The sequence below is a fragment of the Pseudorca crassidens genome, chromosome 8, assembly GCF_039906515.1.
Source record: "Pseudorca crassidens isolate mPseCra1 chromosome 8, mPseCra1.hap1, whole genome shotgun sequence".
In the NCBI taxonomy this organism is placed as follows: Eukaryota; Metazoa; Chordata; class Mammalia; order Artiodactyla; family Delphinidae; genus Pseudorca; species Pseudorca crassidens.
This window is the reverse complement of record NC_090303.1, coordinates 98,530,825-98,549,124: the sequence shown is the minus strand read 5'-3', so window position 1 is coordinate 98,549,124 and position 18,300 is coordinate 98,530,825. Positions and strand designations below refer to the sequence as shown.

The window sequence follows — 18,300 nt, the reverse complement described above, 5'->3', positions numbered from 1 at the left end:
AGATCCCACATGCCGCGGAGCGGCTGGGCCCGTAAGCCAAGGCCACTGAGCCTGCGCGTCCGGAGCCTGTGCTCCGCAACGGCAGAGGCCACAGCAGTGAGAGGCCCGCGTACGGCAAAAAAAAAAAAAAAAAGTAAAATGGAAGGTGTCTAGGATGTTTTCAAAGCACATATATACTGGGAAAGGGGGAAAAAAAGGAGGAAGATCAAAACAGCATAGAGCAAAATGATAAAGAAAAGAAAAACTGAATGGTCCTAAAAGGAACCTCAGGAATCAGCTTAACTTATTTACTAGAGAAGACAACGGAAGTCCACACACGGAGGGGAGGGGAGCCTGGATGTCTCCCTTACGGGCACTAGGCTTTGGGAGTGTAACAGGAGAGACCTCTCAACTTGGGCACTATTGACATTTGGGGCCAAATACATCCTTGTTTGGCAGGGAGAAAGGTTTTTCCTGTATTTTATGGGATATTTAACAGTATCTTTGTCCTCCATCCTCTGGGTGCCGGTAGTGTATGCCCACGTGCGCACACACACCCATCCCCCAATTTGTGACAACTAAAAATGTCTCCAGATATTGCCAAATATCCCCTGGGGTCAAAATCACACCCAGTTCAACACCAGTGCTTTAGAAGTTCTGTCCCTTAAGATTTCTTCTCCCCACCTCCCTGTATTAATATCCATGGTTTCATTAAGGGGAAAATAGGGAACCAGAAAAGCTAGGAACTGTTATTATTATTATTTTGGTAAATGCTCAAATGTGTGAGAAAAGGGAATGGAAGAAAGCAAGCACTTTAGAAAAGTTCAGGAAGAGCTATAATTCTGACTTTAATGTCACATCATCTTCCTGATTAAATCTATTCTATTCTGAACCATTCAAACATGGCAAATGGAGACATTACAGCACTCAATTAGAAATAGAATTAGTGAATTTTAAGGTTTTTAACTTCATTAAAGATTGAAGTTTTTAAAGAGCATACACACCTACACACTCCTACACACTCACACACCTATCAGCTGCATTCATTACCGGAGATCCACTCATTCACAGCAACAGAGCTCACAATCTGTATTTTTTTTCCCAAGAGCGATGCCCATTGGCTGTTCTTGTAATAAATTGCACTGTGCATTACAGAACTGCTCCAGGCGGCCAAAAATACATAAAGATATAGAACACCCTCTTTTTCTTTAAGTTTCCTAAGGGCAATATTTCTTATAGAGACTATCAAGGGTTTTATTTCCCTCATCAAGCTTTTAATGAACGAACCATTTGTTAGGTATGCCTATGGTGCTGATTACCCTGCATGAAACAGAATACGTAGCTCTTTGGTTAGAAAAGGTTAGAAGTGTACCTGCCAATGCATCTACATGGACAACCCAGATTTCACATTTTCCTCTATAGCATTGAATTATAAAGAATACAGAAAAAGATAGAGAATTTGTTAGCTCTGTTCTTCCCATCATAGTGAATAAAGTGTGCTAGAAGGGCAGCAAGTATGCACCATATGGTCCTATGTGAACCTAGGAAAAATAGGTGCCTGTTCTGGGATTGGGATGGAAGGATGGTGGAGGTGCTATTTATTCCTCCACGTCATGTATAGTGTCTCCTATGAAGTTACTCTGAAGTTCAGGTTTTATTAAGTTATCCAGTAGAGAAAGGGTTATTGACTGGAGTTACCAAACAGAAGTCAGAGACAACACAATTTGATCACCCAAGACATCATTTCCCTTGACAAAGAAAGTCAGACTAGGCTCCTACAACAAATGCAAAGTCGTTTTAAGTAAGTGTAGAACTGACTGGAGATCAGGGACCTTAAGTAGAAGGTTGTAAAAACATTGATTTCCTTATTTTTCCCTGGCATTATCATGTCAAATGCATTCCTAAGACTGAAGAATAGAGCTAAATTAATTTTAATCACGCACATTTCTACCTTTTTGTAGTCTATGTGGAAATAATAAATACAAAGGGAATATGACTAATTTCAAGGTTTTACTTCATGTCACGCTCCTGAGAATACATTTTTCGGCAAACGCGTAGATATACTTTTCTTTTATTCATATAAGAGTTTACTCAGTACAGCTCTAGGCTTCAATACGCTAAAAAACAACTCTTCCTGCTATAAAAGTATCACATCAAAATTCACGTCCTGATCAATTTCACACATATTAGCCTCCTACAGTTAAGCAATTATTTCCTTGAGATGTTTGCTACTCTCATTTCACAACGAATTTGGTTCATATAAATTGATGAAGACAACAGAATTATAAAGTTACATTTATAACATCTTCGTATCAGTTCATTAAAAAAATCAATCAACTGGATATTGGGAAACATGCCACGTATAAGACTGTGCTCAGCTCAGAGACAGAAGTAAGAACAGGATTTCTGTCCTCTGAAAGCTTTAGGAGATTAAGCCTTTTCAACCAGGGTAGTCAAACATCTGAACTACATAATATACGATTTCAAACTAGTGAAAACAATAAAAGTAGCTTAAAATTTTAGAAGGATTTGAGATCACCATGGGATGAGTGTTCAGGCTTTTGTGGAAAACACATGGGACTTCATCTTAAAAATTGAGGGCTTCATGGAAGATTTTTCCAATGAGAATATGATGACACAGTGGAAGCACTCACTTTGGAATTTTCATCAGGAGGGGATGTATGGAGTGGACTTGTGGAGAGGTGGGAAGCAGAGAGAAGAACCAGGACACTGCCACTGCCCAAGCGTAGCTCCAACAAAAAAAGCAAAGATGAAAATATTGATCACCTATTCTCTGCCAAGTGTTGTGATAAATTCTAGGAATCCAGAGATGAGTGAGACGTGAGAGTGGAGGAGTTTACAATTTAAGACGGAGCAAAGAACGACTGTTATTATCCAAGATGTGGGGAGCCATGTGTACCAGAGGATGGTAGATTATCCTCTGGGGTTTGAGAGAGGAAACGGTACTGAGTTATTACTAAATGTTACGAAAACTGAATCTTGAAGGATGAGTAGGAGTTTGCTGGGGTAGCATTTAGAGGATGGGATTCTTGGCAGAGAGTGGAAAGCAGTCAGAGTTTATGGTGTAAAGCAGGAAAAATGACCCCAGATAACTCCAGCTGGGCTCATTTGGGCATACTCATGAAATTAGGACTTATAGGCAATGGAGAAAATATCAAAGTATTTTCCTTGCATTTTAGAAACATAAACTTGGATAATGTGAGAGAGAGAAATGAGAAACAATAGGGAGAGTATGAAAAAGGCTCCTGGGAGAATCCCAATGAGACGTGATCAGGACATCATTGGTATGAGGTGCTGCATTCAACACATATATCGTAGGTGTCATATTCAACAATGCCTGATCCTCGATGAATGAAAGCCAGTGTGTGGAATTCATATGAGAGGCTGTGTAGTAGAATGGCCCAAAGTGCTGACTTCAGACTCAGATATTTTCTGGACTCTTTTTCAAACTTTTCTAACTACTAGCTGGAGTGGTCTAGGTGAGTTATGCTATCTCTATGCCTCTGTTTCTTCATCTATTTAATGCAGATGATAATAGCCTTTATACCAAGGAGTTATTGAATTCAATGATTTAATACTCTGTGCACATTATCTTTAAACAATGACTGAAATACAGAAAGACCTCAATCAGTATTAGCCACTGGGAAATCTGGTTCGAGAGATATATGCTTATAACTGCTATGCCATAAAAACAGGACAGTGATTGAAAAGAAACACTCATTCTGGCAAGTAAGATGGCCTTTATTATCTTTTTAAATGATGGCTTTTTGAACTAGGAAAAGGAACAGATGGAGAAAGCACTTCCAAAGAACTCCGGGCACTTGCTACATCATTACGTGTGCCAGGCAGAGATGAAGAACAAAACTGGAATTTTCTAAAGGCTTTGAACTTGGATACTACAAGAACGATTTTACCATTGATATAAATTAGAAGGAAGGTTTCACAATTGTACCTAACTCACAAGTCAACTGAAGCCTTAAGCAAGTTAATTAATTGTGTAGGACTTAGCACAGTGACAGGCATGGTGTAAGCGTTCAGTAGCCATTAGCAAGCATCATAGTCATCACTGCAATCCCAGGAGTAGATGAGAGACACATCTGGATGACCCTGGAGTCTCATTTCTTCCAGACTTTTAGTTCCATAGCAGAGCTGGATCAGCAGATCTGAGTCAGCACAGCAGAGAAGCAGACTGATAGCAGCCACTGTGCTCCAGGGGGCCTCCCTTTTCTAATAAGGCAGCTTGTTTTGACTCCTTCCCCCATCATGACATGAAGCATTAAAAGTGAAGGCTCCGGGCTTCCCTGGTGGTGCAGTGGTTGAGAATCTGCCTGCCAATGCAGGGGACACGGATTCAGGCCCTGGTCTGGGAAGATCCCACATGCCGCGGAGCAACTAGGCCCGTGAGCCACAACTACTGAGCCTGCGCGTCTGGAGCCTGTGCTCCGCAACAAGAGAGGCCTCGATAGTGAGAGGCCCGCGCACCGTGATGAAGAGTGGCCCCCGCTTGGCCCAACTAGAGTAAGCCCTTGCACAGAAACGAAGACCCAACACAGACAAAAATAAAAAAAAAAAATTGAAAAATAAATTAATTAAAAAAGAAGGCTCAACATTAAAAAGAAAAAAAAGTGAAGGCTTCTCTCTACTGGAATCTTGGCGCTACGGTGTCAGCCAACCATCTATGCCCAGTCAAAGCTAAGAACTTGCGGCACTGTTTGTATCAGTACTTTACTACTCTGATTATAGTTCTCCCCACGTCTCTCAATAAACTGTGTCATATCTGTACGCCAAGAAGCAGTAGGCGTTTGATGAAGGAGGGAGGTGGAGATTTGGCATAGGTCTGCACAGGAACTGAAAGAGGCATTTCAGGTTGGGAGACGGTTGAAACTCATGTCCAAAGGGGTAGGTGATATTTATAGGCAATAGTGGGTTGCAGTCTAGACTCAAGTCAGCAATGTCAGGATTAAAGATAAAATAATAGGGAATTTGAATGAGGGGGAGGAAGACTGCTGGGAAATCAGAGGTGAGCAGTACTCCAGGATCCTGGCAGGGCACTGGCAGCATGGTGAAATGTCTAGGGATAGCAAAATCTCAGCCTGTGGACAGAGGTTCAGCAACAGGGATTCGATCTCTGCAATGATCCCAGAAAGACTAGAGGTACTAGAAGAATGACTGGCAGATCGGCAGCATCTTGCAGAAAATATCAGATGCTAATAAGTGCTACAGCAAAGACCTAGGCAGCCCTTTCCTTGTAAAAAATAGATCTTAAGGAGTGAGAGAAAAAAGGCAGTGCCTAGAGAAGAAAAGGGACTCAGAAATAACTATAGGAATTCAGTTATCAGAATTAGGGTCTGTGCTTAGGTTAGAAAGGCCTCAAGGGAAATGTGTCAGACTAAAATACATCGTAAAATTGAATTATGATCAAAGATGCGTCCATACACACAATTATTTCCTGATACAATGTTACCAGAGGTAATACTTTCTAAGCAGTATTGTGTGGCTTCCCGACAAATTTTCTTGTTCAGAGCTTTTATAAACAAAGGGAAGAGACTAAGAAATACTTGTGGTAAACATCTCAGAGAGCATCCAGAGGAATCATTCTTTAGGCTGATCCCAAATTAATTTCAGAGGTTCCCAAGTAGCTCTCCAGAATCAGCAGGAAACCTCTCCTGAAGAGACTCATTTCCACAACTAATTATAATGAAGTCATAGATAACCCAATGAGCCTAAATTCTCATTGCTCAAATTGCTTAAATTCATCAACGAAAAAGAAAGGAAGATGATAGTCCAATGGTACTATTTCACAGTCGGAGTTTCCTGGTTGAGTTAATTACCCAGGGTAATTCTCATCATGAGGGTTTGGGGGAGAGGTTCCAATTCAATGAGTTTGCATTATTTCAGATTACGAAGGTAAATCTCTTGATTTTTCTATGCCAACACTATTTTTATTTTGTTAACTATTTAAAACAAAAGTATATACTCAATGGTAAAAATATCTGTGATGTGACAGTTAATTTCATGCGTCAACCTGACTTGGCCACAGGGTGCCCAGATGATTGGTTCAACATTATTCTGGTGTGTGTCTGTGAAGGTGTTTCTGGGTGCAAGTTACATTTGAATCTTAGCCGTAGTAAAGCAGACTGATCTCCCAGACGTGGGTGAGCCTCATCCAATATGCTGAAGGCCTGAATGGAACTAGAAGGCAGAGTAACAGGGAATTCCTTCTCTCTGCCTGGTGGTCTTCAAGCTGGGACACGGGTCTTTTCCTGGCTTCAGACTCAGGCTGAAACACTGGTGTTCCTTTGGTCTTGAGCCTGCCAGCTTTCAGATTAGATCTCATACCATCAGTTTTCCTGGTTCTCAGACCGTTGGACTCGGAGTGAAATTACACCCCGGGGTCTCCTGGGTTTCCAGCTTTTGACCTCTCGGCCTCCAGAATTGTGTAAGCCCATCCTTTCTAACAAATCTCTTCCTCTCTCTCTATACATCCTATTGGTTTTCACTGGAGAACCCTGACTAATACGGGTGACTTATCATCTATTAAATAAATCTATATTGTTTAAATGTACCAATTACTCATCTGTCAGAGAAGTTTCAGTTCTTAAACTCATATGAAGCATAAAGTCAATGCATCCGTATATTAAGTTTGGGACTCCTGAGCTGTGTCCTTTGCTGTTCTTGCATAATTCATTTTTATTCTCCTAGTTTGTAGTAGTGATGTCTGATTTTTTTCTCTTTGATTAGTTCATGTGTACAGTCAATTAAAGCTTTTAAAACATGACCCGGTCCCTATTGGGAGTTTTTAACCTCCATTTTATCCACCTAAGTTTACTAAATTTCATCCTCTCCTTGCAACTTTTAAAAATTATTATACACACACACAATCATGTTATATTCATCTTGCCTGAAAAAGGCAAGGAATATTTTAAAAGGCCCCCATACCTTGTAGAAGCTAGAGTGGGTATGGTATCCTGCTGTGTGATTATAAATTAAAATGTCCCCTTTGCTTCCTAAAGAATAAGTCAATGCATCATATCACAAAATGTTCCCCCCAGTCTCTTTTTTCTTTCATGTTGGAATATAATGCTTCTATTGATGTGGAAATGCACCAGCATGCAATGAAGTATAATTGAAGGTAGATTTCCACTCAGCTGGCATGATGATAGCACAGCCACTTTGGGAATTGAAATAAAATAAAAAGTCAGTTAGGTGACACTACCCAGGAGCAACACACTGTTCACTCAGATGCTTTTTACTTGGCACCATGTGACTCTTACAGCAAGTCTATTTGTGAATTTGGGAGAATAAGATCAGCAATCTGTGTTGTAGGTATATCCAAGGTTATCTCTATTTATATCTGTAGATCTGTATCTCTATGTGCATCTCACTTTTGGCTGTTGCTAAACAAGAGGAGCTACGCTATCCTAGCACCCATCTAGGCTCCTAAATAAAATGATCACGGTGCTCCATGAATCAGCCTTCCTCAGGCTCCATCATCTCCCCTAAGAATCCAAAGCCAGGTTTTGTTCTCAGAATTCTAAAATGATGCATTTCTGAGTTTTCCTTGAACACTCTGCATATCTAGAAGACCATCAAAAAGGAAAAACTTCTAAAATCAATTTTTAGATACTTTTTTGGTAGAAGGATATGTAGACTATTTGGAAATAGAGAGATTTGTATCCATGGACTCACTATTAAGAGAGAAAAATAAAATCTGTTTTCCCCTGATAGCTAGCAACAGTTTTAAGGGAAAATGCTTTTATATATGAATTCATCTAGCTCCCCCTCCCTTCCTCCCTCCCTCCCTTTATCCTGAAAAAAAAAAAAAAGGTTTAAAATTAGTTATGTATATTTTCAAATAAAAGCTCATAGACCCAACATAAAATGTTCCATTTGTTATGTAAATGCCATTAAGGAAATTAAGTTGAAGCCCATTGTTTAAGGACACACTTTTAAAACACTGATGTTATATATATGCTTCTGTTTAAGTAGGGAAACTAGACTTTTAAAATCGATATAACCTACTCTATGTAATTTCCATTCATAATGTTGTTAAGCATTATACTTTTTAGGAATATCATTTCACCCTCAATTATTTATGCTTGGTGTCTGTTTTGGAAAATCTGGATATTATGGAAAATGTATTAAGAAATTAGTAATGGACTGACAACCTACCAGTTAGAGATAATTAGTTAGCATTATCCAGATTTTATTTCATTCAGATCTCTTTTCTAACTATCTGTATATTTACAATAATATTGGGGTCATAATCTATATAAATTTTTGTAAACACTTTTATTTACTGTATTATATTTTCCAATGGTATTAAATATTTTTGAGAAACATGATTTCTCATAACATAATAGTATTCCACATAAGGATATACTCTTTAAAATCACCTCTTCATTTAAAATATTTACTTGTTTTCAATTACTGTAAAACAAAGTACTTGACAAATGTGAAGTAATGCCTAAACATTATTATTATTATTATTATTATTTTTGCGGTACGCAGGCCTCTCACTGTTGTGGCCTCTCCCGTTGCGGAGCATAGGCTCTGGATGCGCAGGCTCAGCGGCCATGGCTCACGGGCCCAGCCGCTCCGCGGCATGTGGGATCTTCCCGGACCGGGGCACGAACCCGTGTCCCCTGCATCGGCAGGCGGACTCTCAACGACTGCGCCACCAGGGAAGCCCCTACTTATTTTTTGAGTTACAGAAATCTAAGAAATCTAGAAAATAATCTGCAGTTTGAAATCACAGAGCTGAAAATCAATTCTCAATAAATAATTAAAACATAAAAAATAGTATTATAAACGAAACCAGTTTTTATGTGAGGAAAAAGAAATCTCATGATACAAGTTATCACTGAACTTTGAAATTGGTGTGAATTAATTCTTCCAAATATTAATATATTAACTACTTTTTCAAACGTTCATAAAATCAAGAGAGGAGATATCCTAATTGCTTAGGATAGACAGTGCCAGGAGTAGTCCCAGGGAAATAAATTTGCTGAGACTGAACTGGGAACTTGCCAGTATCTGCCAGCAAGTTCCCCAGCTACACACAAAGCCAAGAAAATGTCTACTCCTTAGGCTATGGTCTGAATGTGTGTGTCCCCCAAAATTCACACATTGAAATTTTAATGCCCAGTATGGTATTAGTAGGTGGGGCCTTTGGTAGGTGCTAGGTCATGAGGGTGGAGCCTTCATGAATGGGATTCGTGTTCTTATAAAGAAGACCTCACAGGCTCCCTCACCCCTTCCACCATGTGAGGACACAGCAAGAAGTCTGCAACCAGGAAGAGGACCCTCACCAGAGCTCAAACAGGCTGGCACCCTGATCTCAGGCTTCCAGCCTCCAGAACTCTGAGAAATAAGTGTGTGTATCTGAGCCATGAAGTCTATGGTATTTGGTTATGGCAGCTTGACTGGACTAAGATAACTTCCCTTAAAGCACCCAAGTGGAAGTTTATCAAAGGTTTACAAAGGAAATTGTACTACAAAACAGAAATAAAAAGAGACCCCCGGAAAGATTCCCATTGGAGACAGAAATCCAATGATGATGTTTGCTGAGTACAGGTTTCTGAAGCAGTGTGGATGCTGAGAAGTCATTCTATAATTGAAGCAATGTCTAGATGAACAGAATGAGGAGGTTTGAATAATTCAGCTTCGCAAACAGTTGATTTAGGAGGAAGGCATATTCTGAATGGCTCTTCTAAAAGGCTTTGTTTACGTGGACAGAAATTGATTTTTCTTTTCCAATAGGTGAGAAAGGTCGTTAACAAAAATCACTTTCCTTCCACCATATAAATGCTGAACCACATTTTATGACCTTACTGATATGCGCAGACAAAAATTTTAGAGTATGATTCTAAACATCTGTCTGTAATTTAGTGGCATAAAACTGAGGCAGTTTGCAATAAAAAACTTATTTCAAATGGTAGGCAGGTTGTGTGTGTGTGTGTGTGTGTGCACGCTTTTCTGTTGTTTGGCGATGTATCAGACAGTAATACACATGGACATTTTTTTTACCACTATTACAGTATTATAATATTGTTTCTGGAAGATACATTTAGTTTCCTAATATGGATTCATGGAGTACATACCCTCAGGCAATTAGAACTTTAAAAAATTCCAACTTTCCAAATGAGAAGACCAATCTGTAGGTCAGTGTTTTCCTAATTATGGGTTGCAGCTTGTTTTTAGGTCATGAAATCATTTAGTGGGTCATGGCGATTTTTTTTTAATGGAAAAGAAAAAAGTTAGAAAATATCAAAATTATGAGAGCACATGGTGAATTTTATTTCATAAAACTTTGTTTCAGTAGGTATTGAGTATGATATAAAATATTTTCTCACTGTTTTGATCAAAATCATTTGAACTTGGAGGATGTTATGCTAAATGAAATAGGCAAAAAAGACAAATACTGGATGACCTCACTTATATGTAGAATCTTAAAAGACCAGAAGTCATATAGAATCAAAGAGTAGAATGGTGGTTGCCAGGGGCTTGTTGAATATTGGTCAAAGAGTACCAACTTTCACAGTCAGGAGGTGAAAAACTTCTAGGGTATCTAATACACAGCACGGTGATTATAGTTAACAATACTGCATAGTATACTTAAATACAAAATAAAATAAGAGAGAGATCTTAAGTGTCCTCACCACACACACAAAAGATAACTATGTGAGGTGATACATGTATTAATTAACTTGTTTGTGGTAATCCTGTCACAATGTACATGTATATTAAAACATCACATTGTACATCTTTTAAAAAGCCACACTGTACAACCTAAATATATACAGTTTTAATTTGTCAATCACACCTCAATAAAGCTAGAAACAATTTAGGTGTACAAAATCATCTCTAGGTCCACCTTTGCCAGGGTAGTAGATATGAAAGTTAAAATGAAAATTATTCTCAGAGTGAACAGGTGTTATCCATTTGACCCTTTCAGCATTTTTTTTTCTTTTTAGCACTTATTCCTAGTTAAAGGTAATGCATAAATATATATTCACCAGTCAGTGACCTCTGTTCTAAATAGAAATAAATGTAGTGGAATGTTTTATGAAAGTTGATGTTGCAACTTGGAAAATATTTTCACAGAGAGATAACCCACTCTGCAAATTCAAGGTTACTCAGAGTTTGACTAATTTTTACAAGTCATAGTCAATAACTAATGAGACTTAAAAATTAATCACAACTTAGAGGGAAAAAATGCGAGAGGGTGAATAATATATTGAATAGTCTCTAACTTATCGAATTTATTTTGAATTCATCACCAAAGAACAATATTTTCCAAGATGACTTTTCAACCAAATGACTTACCTTCATCCTGGACTACAGAACTTATTATTTAGAAGTAGCACACACGTGTGTGTGTGTGTGAACAACAACATGTTATTAGTGTTTTATTCTTCTAGATTTTCGTTATCTCCTACATTTTTGCAACCAAGCTATTTCAAAAAAGAAGTAAAATAGGACTTTCATTCTTCAGTGCTCATGCTGTTGATAAGAATAGGGTAGATATAGTTTTCAGTGTATAAGACTTTCACCTCCAAGGTAAAGGAAATTGAAGATGATTCAAAGAGATGGAAAGATATCCCATGCTCTTGGACTGGAAGAATATTGTTAAAATGGCCAAACTACCCAAAGCAATCCACAGATATAATGTGATCCCTATCAAATTAACCATGACATTTTTTTCACAAAACTAGAACAATAATCCTAAAATTTATTCGGAAACACAAAAGACCCAGAATTGCCAAAGCAATCCTGAGGGAAAAGAAAAAAGCTGGGGGCATAATCCTTCCAGACTTCAGACAATACTACAAAGCTAAAGTAATCAACACAGCATGGTATTGGCATAAAAACAGATATATAGATCAATGAATAAACCCAAACACCTACAGTCAATTAATCTTTGACATCGGAGGCAAGAATATACAATGGAGAAAAGACAGTCTCTTCAGCAAGTGGTGTTGGGAAATCTGGACAGCTGCATGTAAATCAATGAAGTTAGACTACTTCCTCCCACCATACACAAAAATAAACTCAAAATGGCTTAAAGACTTAAATATAAGACAAGACACCATAAAACTCCAAGAAGAGAGCATAGGCAAAACATTCTCTGACATAAATCATAGCGATATTTTCTTAGATCAGTCTCCCAAGCCAAAAGAAATAAAAGCAAAAATAAACAAATGGGACCTAATCAAACTTATCAGCTTTTGCACAGCAAAGGAAACCATAAACAAAATGAAAAGACAACCTAGGGACTGGGAGAAAATAACTGCAAATGATGCAACCAACAAGGGCTTAGTTTCCAAAATATACAAACAGCTCATACAACTCAATATCAAAAAAACAACCCAATCTAAAAATGGGCAGAAGACCTAAATAGACATTTTTCCAAAGAATACATATAGAGGGCCAATAGGCACATGAAAAGATGCTAAACATTTCTAATTATTAGAGAAATGCAAATCAAAACAACACCAGTCAGAATGGCCATCATCAAAAAGTCTGCAAACAATGAATGCTGGAGAGGGTGTGGAGAAAATGGAACCCTTCTACACTGTTGGTGGAAATGTAAATTGGTACAGCTACTATGGAAAAGAGTCTTGGAGGTTCCTTAAAAAACTAAAATTTGAAGTACGATATGATCCAGCAATCCCACTTCTGGGCATTTATCTGGAAAAGACAAAAACTCTAATTCCAAAAGATACATGCACCCCAATGTTCATTGCAGCACTATTTACAATAGCTAAGGCATGGAAGCAACCTAAGTGTCCATTGACAGATGAATGGATAAAGAAGATGTGGTACATATATAAAATGGAATGTTACTCATTCATAAAAAAGAATGAAATGATGCCATTTGCAGTAACATGGATGAACCTAGAGATGATCATACTAAGTGAAGTAAGTCAGAGAAAAGACAAATATCATATGATATCACTTATATGTGGAATCTAAAAAATAATACAAATGAACTTATTTACCAAACAGAAATAGACTCACAGACATAGAAAATAAAATTATGGTTACCAAAAGGGAAAGGGAGGGGAGGGATAAATTAGGAGTATGGGATTAACAGACACACAATACTACACATAAAATAGTTAAACAGTAAGGATTAACTGTATAGCACAGGGAACTATATCCAATACCTTGTAACAACCTATAATGGGAAAATAATCCAAAAAAGAATCTATATTTGAATCACTTTCTTGTACACCTGAAGCTAACACAGTATTGTAAATCAACTATACTTCAACAGTAAATGAATAGGGTATATATAATACAGAATGATTTCCCTTTGTTAAACCAAATATTAGTGTGCTCCATGTATGGGAAAAAATGAAAATCTTTGAAACATAAATATTTTCTTTGGACTATATAAGAGTGAGACTATATAAAATTTTGGGTTTCACATCTGTTCTCCTTAATTTGCACAGATTCTTAGCTAAATTGTCAAAAACATCCGAAGTCTACTTTTATCATATTTAAGCAAATCTATTAAGGTAAATTAGTTATTGCATATTGGATTCCTTTGTTCTTTTATATTTTAATAAACACAGTTTAAAACAGATGAGAGTATCTTGGAGTCCTAAATTAGACCAAATTAAATTAGTAAATGTCTATTAATCACTATGTTTAAGATTCTATTCTTTTAATTATAATGGTTCCTGTTATGTGGAAAACCACCAAGAGGTTGGGTTTGCTCAGTGAATGCCAGAAGGGAGGCCTTCATCCTTATATTTTTATGTGTTTAAGCATTAGAAATGAATCATTAAACATAACAGAATCTAATGGGGAATTTCTCAGATGTGGTCAATATTTGTATGTGTATTTGTTTTACGTGTTATTCTGGTCTCTCCAGATAATTTCTATTTGTTCTAAATCTCTCTGGGTGGATTTATACTGGGAAGTAGTGCTAGAATATGGTGATCAATCATTTTGACTCTGGATATTCAGGGAGAAAGCAAAACTAACAACATAAGAAAGAAAAAGTAAACATCTAGGTATTTCACTATAGCTTTTGATTTCTGTAATTCAGAGACATCTGTGACATAATGGTTCCTGTCTTCCTTGAGTCCTTTTCAGTAAGAGTCCACAAAGCCAGGCCATACAGAAGCACACAGCCTACTGTATGAAAAGATACCTATCCTTGAGCATGAGATATTCTGTGTTCAAGGAGCCACAGTGCTGAATTCAAACATTCCTGGAGCACCTCTTACATTACAGGTGCTGCTGTATATGTGGGGCATGGCCTCTGCCTTCAAGGAGCTGATAGCATAGAAGAGAAATGAGATGGACCAAATCATACAACATGTTAGCAACTGTGTCATGTGTGTGCATATGGTGTCACGAGTGAATACGGAATATTTAGAAATCAGAGTCCAGAGTCACACAGTTGAGCCTTCTGTTATGAACTTCCTCTCTCAGTATTTGGTACATCTGCAAGGGGCTCAGGAAACATTCTTTCTCCTTCTGTCTTCCATTTCTAAATAGTTCTTTACTTAAAATAAGTACTTACTTAAAACACCTATTGCAAGAAACATCTAGAGAACTTTGGTGATTTTTTAAAATTATTTATCAGTCCCATATCATACATTATTCTCTTTGTTTATGACATCTCACTTTGCAATCTCAGTTTTCTTTGCACCATCATAATCAAGGAATATTCCAAGGTCGCCAAGTTTGTTCAAATAACAACAATATTACCTAAGTCTCAGTTTATCACACCACTACCATGTCAAGTTTAAAAATTACTCTGCTTAGCCAGGCCAGTCTGCCCTCAGTCGATACATATCTCCTGTCATTCCTGTTTGTACTCACCCCCCTTTTTTTCCTGACACGTTATACAAATTTAGCAAGATCACTTTGAGCTTTTGATTCAAGCAGAATATACCTTTAAAGTCATAATTAAATCAATAGTCTTATTACTAATAGTAAAAGGTATTTGAATGCCCATAAAGTCAAAAGATAAACTACTCTTTCTTATGTTAATCAAATAAACATTCTTTGTTTTTAAACATATAACATTAACTTAGAGGAGTATCCACTGCTCTATTCAAAATGAACTAGCATTTGCAAAAAAAAAAAAATGGAAGATTTCAGTCCTCTGAGACAGTCTCAACCAACTTTCCTCCTTGCCCACCCTCACCATCTCAGCGAGGTTCTGTTTCCCTCATTCAAGCCGCACTCAGCGCAGCTAAGAGAGTACCTCCAAAGTCTGATTCCAAACATAATCATGAGCATGTGACACCAACACAGCAACAACAGAACTTAAGCTGTGGAAATCACGATAGTTTCAGGAGCGAACACTGAATAGATTTCACTGACCTGAGGAAATATCTATCTGGCTCATCTTGGTCTGCGTGATGTTGATGTGAACGCTGACTTTGCTGTCAGTGAGGTCAATCTCCACGTTGCCCAAATTATCCGCAAAATGACTGAAAAGCAGGAGACCATTGGGGTTCCAAGTCCTGAACTGGAAGCTAACCGAAAACAGGTCTTGATGAAGCCGTCCAGGCACCTCCAGGTAACTGGTAGCGTTGAAAAAGACAGGTACCGTGTAGGGCTCCACGCATGCGAAACTCAAATTTCCCTGGAAAACAGAAGGGCATGCTTTAAGGAAAGTGTAGAATAAAATAAGCATCCATGGAAGACAGTAGACAAAGCGACAGTTTTACAAATTTCAAAGCAGAACTTGAGCCTGTGTGAAATTCTCACGTGCAGCAGTGTGACACGGATGCAGCAGTTGGATACCTCGGCATGTCCTTCCTGCTATAGCTAACAGGGTACGGCAGTTGGCTACCAAGTTGAGGGATTCGTACAAGCACCATCCAGCATGGAATTGAGAGACTGACAGCCGGATGTGATGGGCTGACTATGGAATGGATGTGTCCCTGTGTGGTGGGCTTGGGTGTGGACCACTGGACCTTCTGAAGACAGCCAGGAGCTGCTTTTCCCTCCCCCACAACTGATGCTGCATCAGCCAGGGAGGGAATGCCTTTGTCCTCTTCTGGATGGCCTTGGTCAAATGTTTGTTAACATATAAATCTGGTCTCAGTGGGAACTATGATCATTCGGTTGCTATTTATTAAACTATTATGGGGCAAATGCTCTTGGGTTTTATCTCAATACCTAATATATATGAATTAATATTAACTATTTAGCATCAACATGATTGTGATTATCTCAGATTATTTTGTTATTCAACTCAAAAATCTCATTTAAATTCCCATGAAGGACTTCCCTGGTGGTGCAGTGGTTAAGAATCCGCCTGCCAGTGCAGGAGAGACGGGTTCGAGCCCTGGTCTGGGAAGATCCCACATGCTGTGGAGCAACTAAGCCCGTGCACCACAACTACTGAGCCTGCGCTCTAGAGCCTGTGAGCCACAACTACTGAGCCTGTGTGCCACAGCTACTAAAGCCCGTGCGCCTACAGCCTGTGCTCCGCAACAAGAGAAGCCACTGCAATGAGAAGCCCGCGCACTGCAATGCAGAGGAGCCCCCGCTCGCCGCAACTAGAGAAAAGCCCGCGTGCAGCAACGAAGACCCAACGCAGCCAAAAATAAAATAAATTTATAAAATAAATAAATTCCCATGAAGTGTGCATATATAACACATTAATGTTTGTGGAAACAGTGACATGAATGTACAAAAGGAAAAGAAAACTTGCAGTAATTAAAACTTCCTCCTTCCCCTTCACACCCCCTCTATTTGGTACAAGGAAATTTGATTTATTATTCAAATACATTGAGTTTTATATTCTAGTATCTAAGTACCTTCCTTTTAAAGATATGAAAATCTACATATTCTTCCATCTTTTTTTTTTTTTTCGGTACGCGGGCCTCTCACTGCTGTGGCCCCTCCTGTCGTGGAGCACAGGCTCCGGACACGCAGGCTCAGCGGCCATGGCTCACGGGCCCAGCCGCTCCGCGGCATGTGGGATCTTCTCGGACTGGGGCATGAACCCGCGTCCCCTGCATCGGCAGACAAATTCTCAACCACTGCGCCACCAGGGAAGCCCTTTCCATCTTTTTTTGAACCCACCATATCTTGAGGAATATGATTTGGAGACGTTTTCACTTCATTTTTTGTTTGTTTGTTTAACAACACCGCATATTTGTCCCTAGATGCATAGCTCTTCCACTTTAGTACATTAAGCTAGGCTGTCTCTCTGAATTAATATTCAAATTAAATTTGTGCTGTGACTTCACAGATGATTATTTTTAAATGCTTACTTTTCCCGATGAAAAGAACTGGTTGTGCATAATAACGGAGATGTCATAAATGACTGCATGCCTGTGCTGTGGGGATTGTCTCCCCGCAAAGTTAAAGGTATTTTCTGAGTAATGGTGCTGACTCTGGATCCACCGTATACTGAGGAAATGGGTGTGTATATGGAGAGGGGTGCAGGATGAGTGCTGAGTCAATTCCACTGAACTATCAGCACCTGACATCTTTGAAAGCAAATTTCCTACGTAAATATTTGCCTTTGTAGAGCTGCTTGCAAATGTCCAGCTTGCCTCTATGCTGCCTAAACTTTCAATACACAGGTATATTTTTGTTTAAAAGCCTTTTTTATGTTTGCTCATTCTATTTTAACAAACATAATTATAGATAATTCATGCCTTTCTCAATGTCTTTGTTATTCAAGTTAAAATAGCATTTATAAGCACAATATATATTTTGTGGTTAAAGCTGGTTTGGGAATGAGTCCCCCGGAGTGCAATTCTCTGTAGTGTGAGTAGCTAATTAATACATATGAGGACCAACTGAGAGGTTTGGGCAGAAATAACACTTTACTTCTTAAAGGTATAAATAATGGAAAAGGTATTATGATGATTTGGACTCTGTACCCTTCTATCTTAAGTAACAATTTCTGAGGAAACAAAAGGACTCTGATGCCATTTTATCCAAAACTTAAAATAGCCTATGTATAAATACTGCTCTAGCTAAGAAATAACACAGCATGGAAAGAGACCATGACCTCAGGGGTCGGATACTGTGCATCCACAATCTATGTTTATTGGAAAGTTATTTTTCCAGTTTAAATCTCAGTTTTCATCTACAAAATGTTTATGACAGTATCTCCCTTGTAGTATTGTTCTTAGATTACCATAAATGTAACAGGTCTTGTACAGTGCCTTTTGCCTGTACATGGAGCTATTATTATTTTTCTCTACAGTCAATATATCTTATGAGAAAATTTCACCAAAGTTCAATTTTTAACTATTAGTATAAATTCATCATTATTTTTAAGAAAGATAATTAGTAAAGAAA

At 38.3% G+C, this 18,300-nt stretch overlaps 1 protein-coding gene across 3 annotated transcripts in view; it reads right to left on the bottom strand.

The window, feature by feature from the left end:
• Positions 1-18,300, bottom strand: part of CNTNAP2 (contactin associated protein 2) — a 2,029,937-nt gene that overhangs the window by 1,102,854 nt on the left and 908,783 nt on the right. For all 3 annotated transcript variants that reach the window (XM_067747291.1, XM_067747290.1, XM_067747289.1), the window contains one exon: positions 15,352-15,616. In XM_067747291.1, coding sequence (XP_067603392.1) covers positions 15,352-15,616 — 265 coding nt within the window. The remainder of the gene's footprint in view (positions 1-15,351; positions 15,617-18,300) is intronic.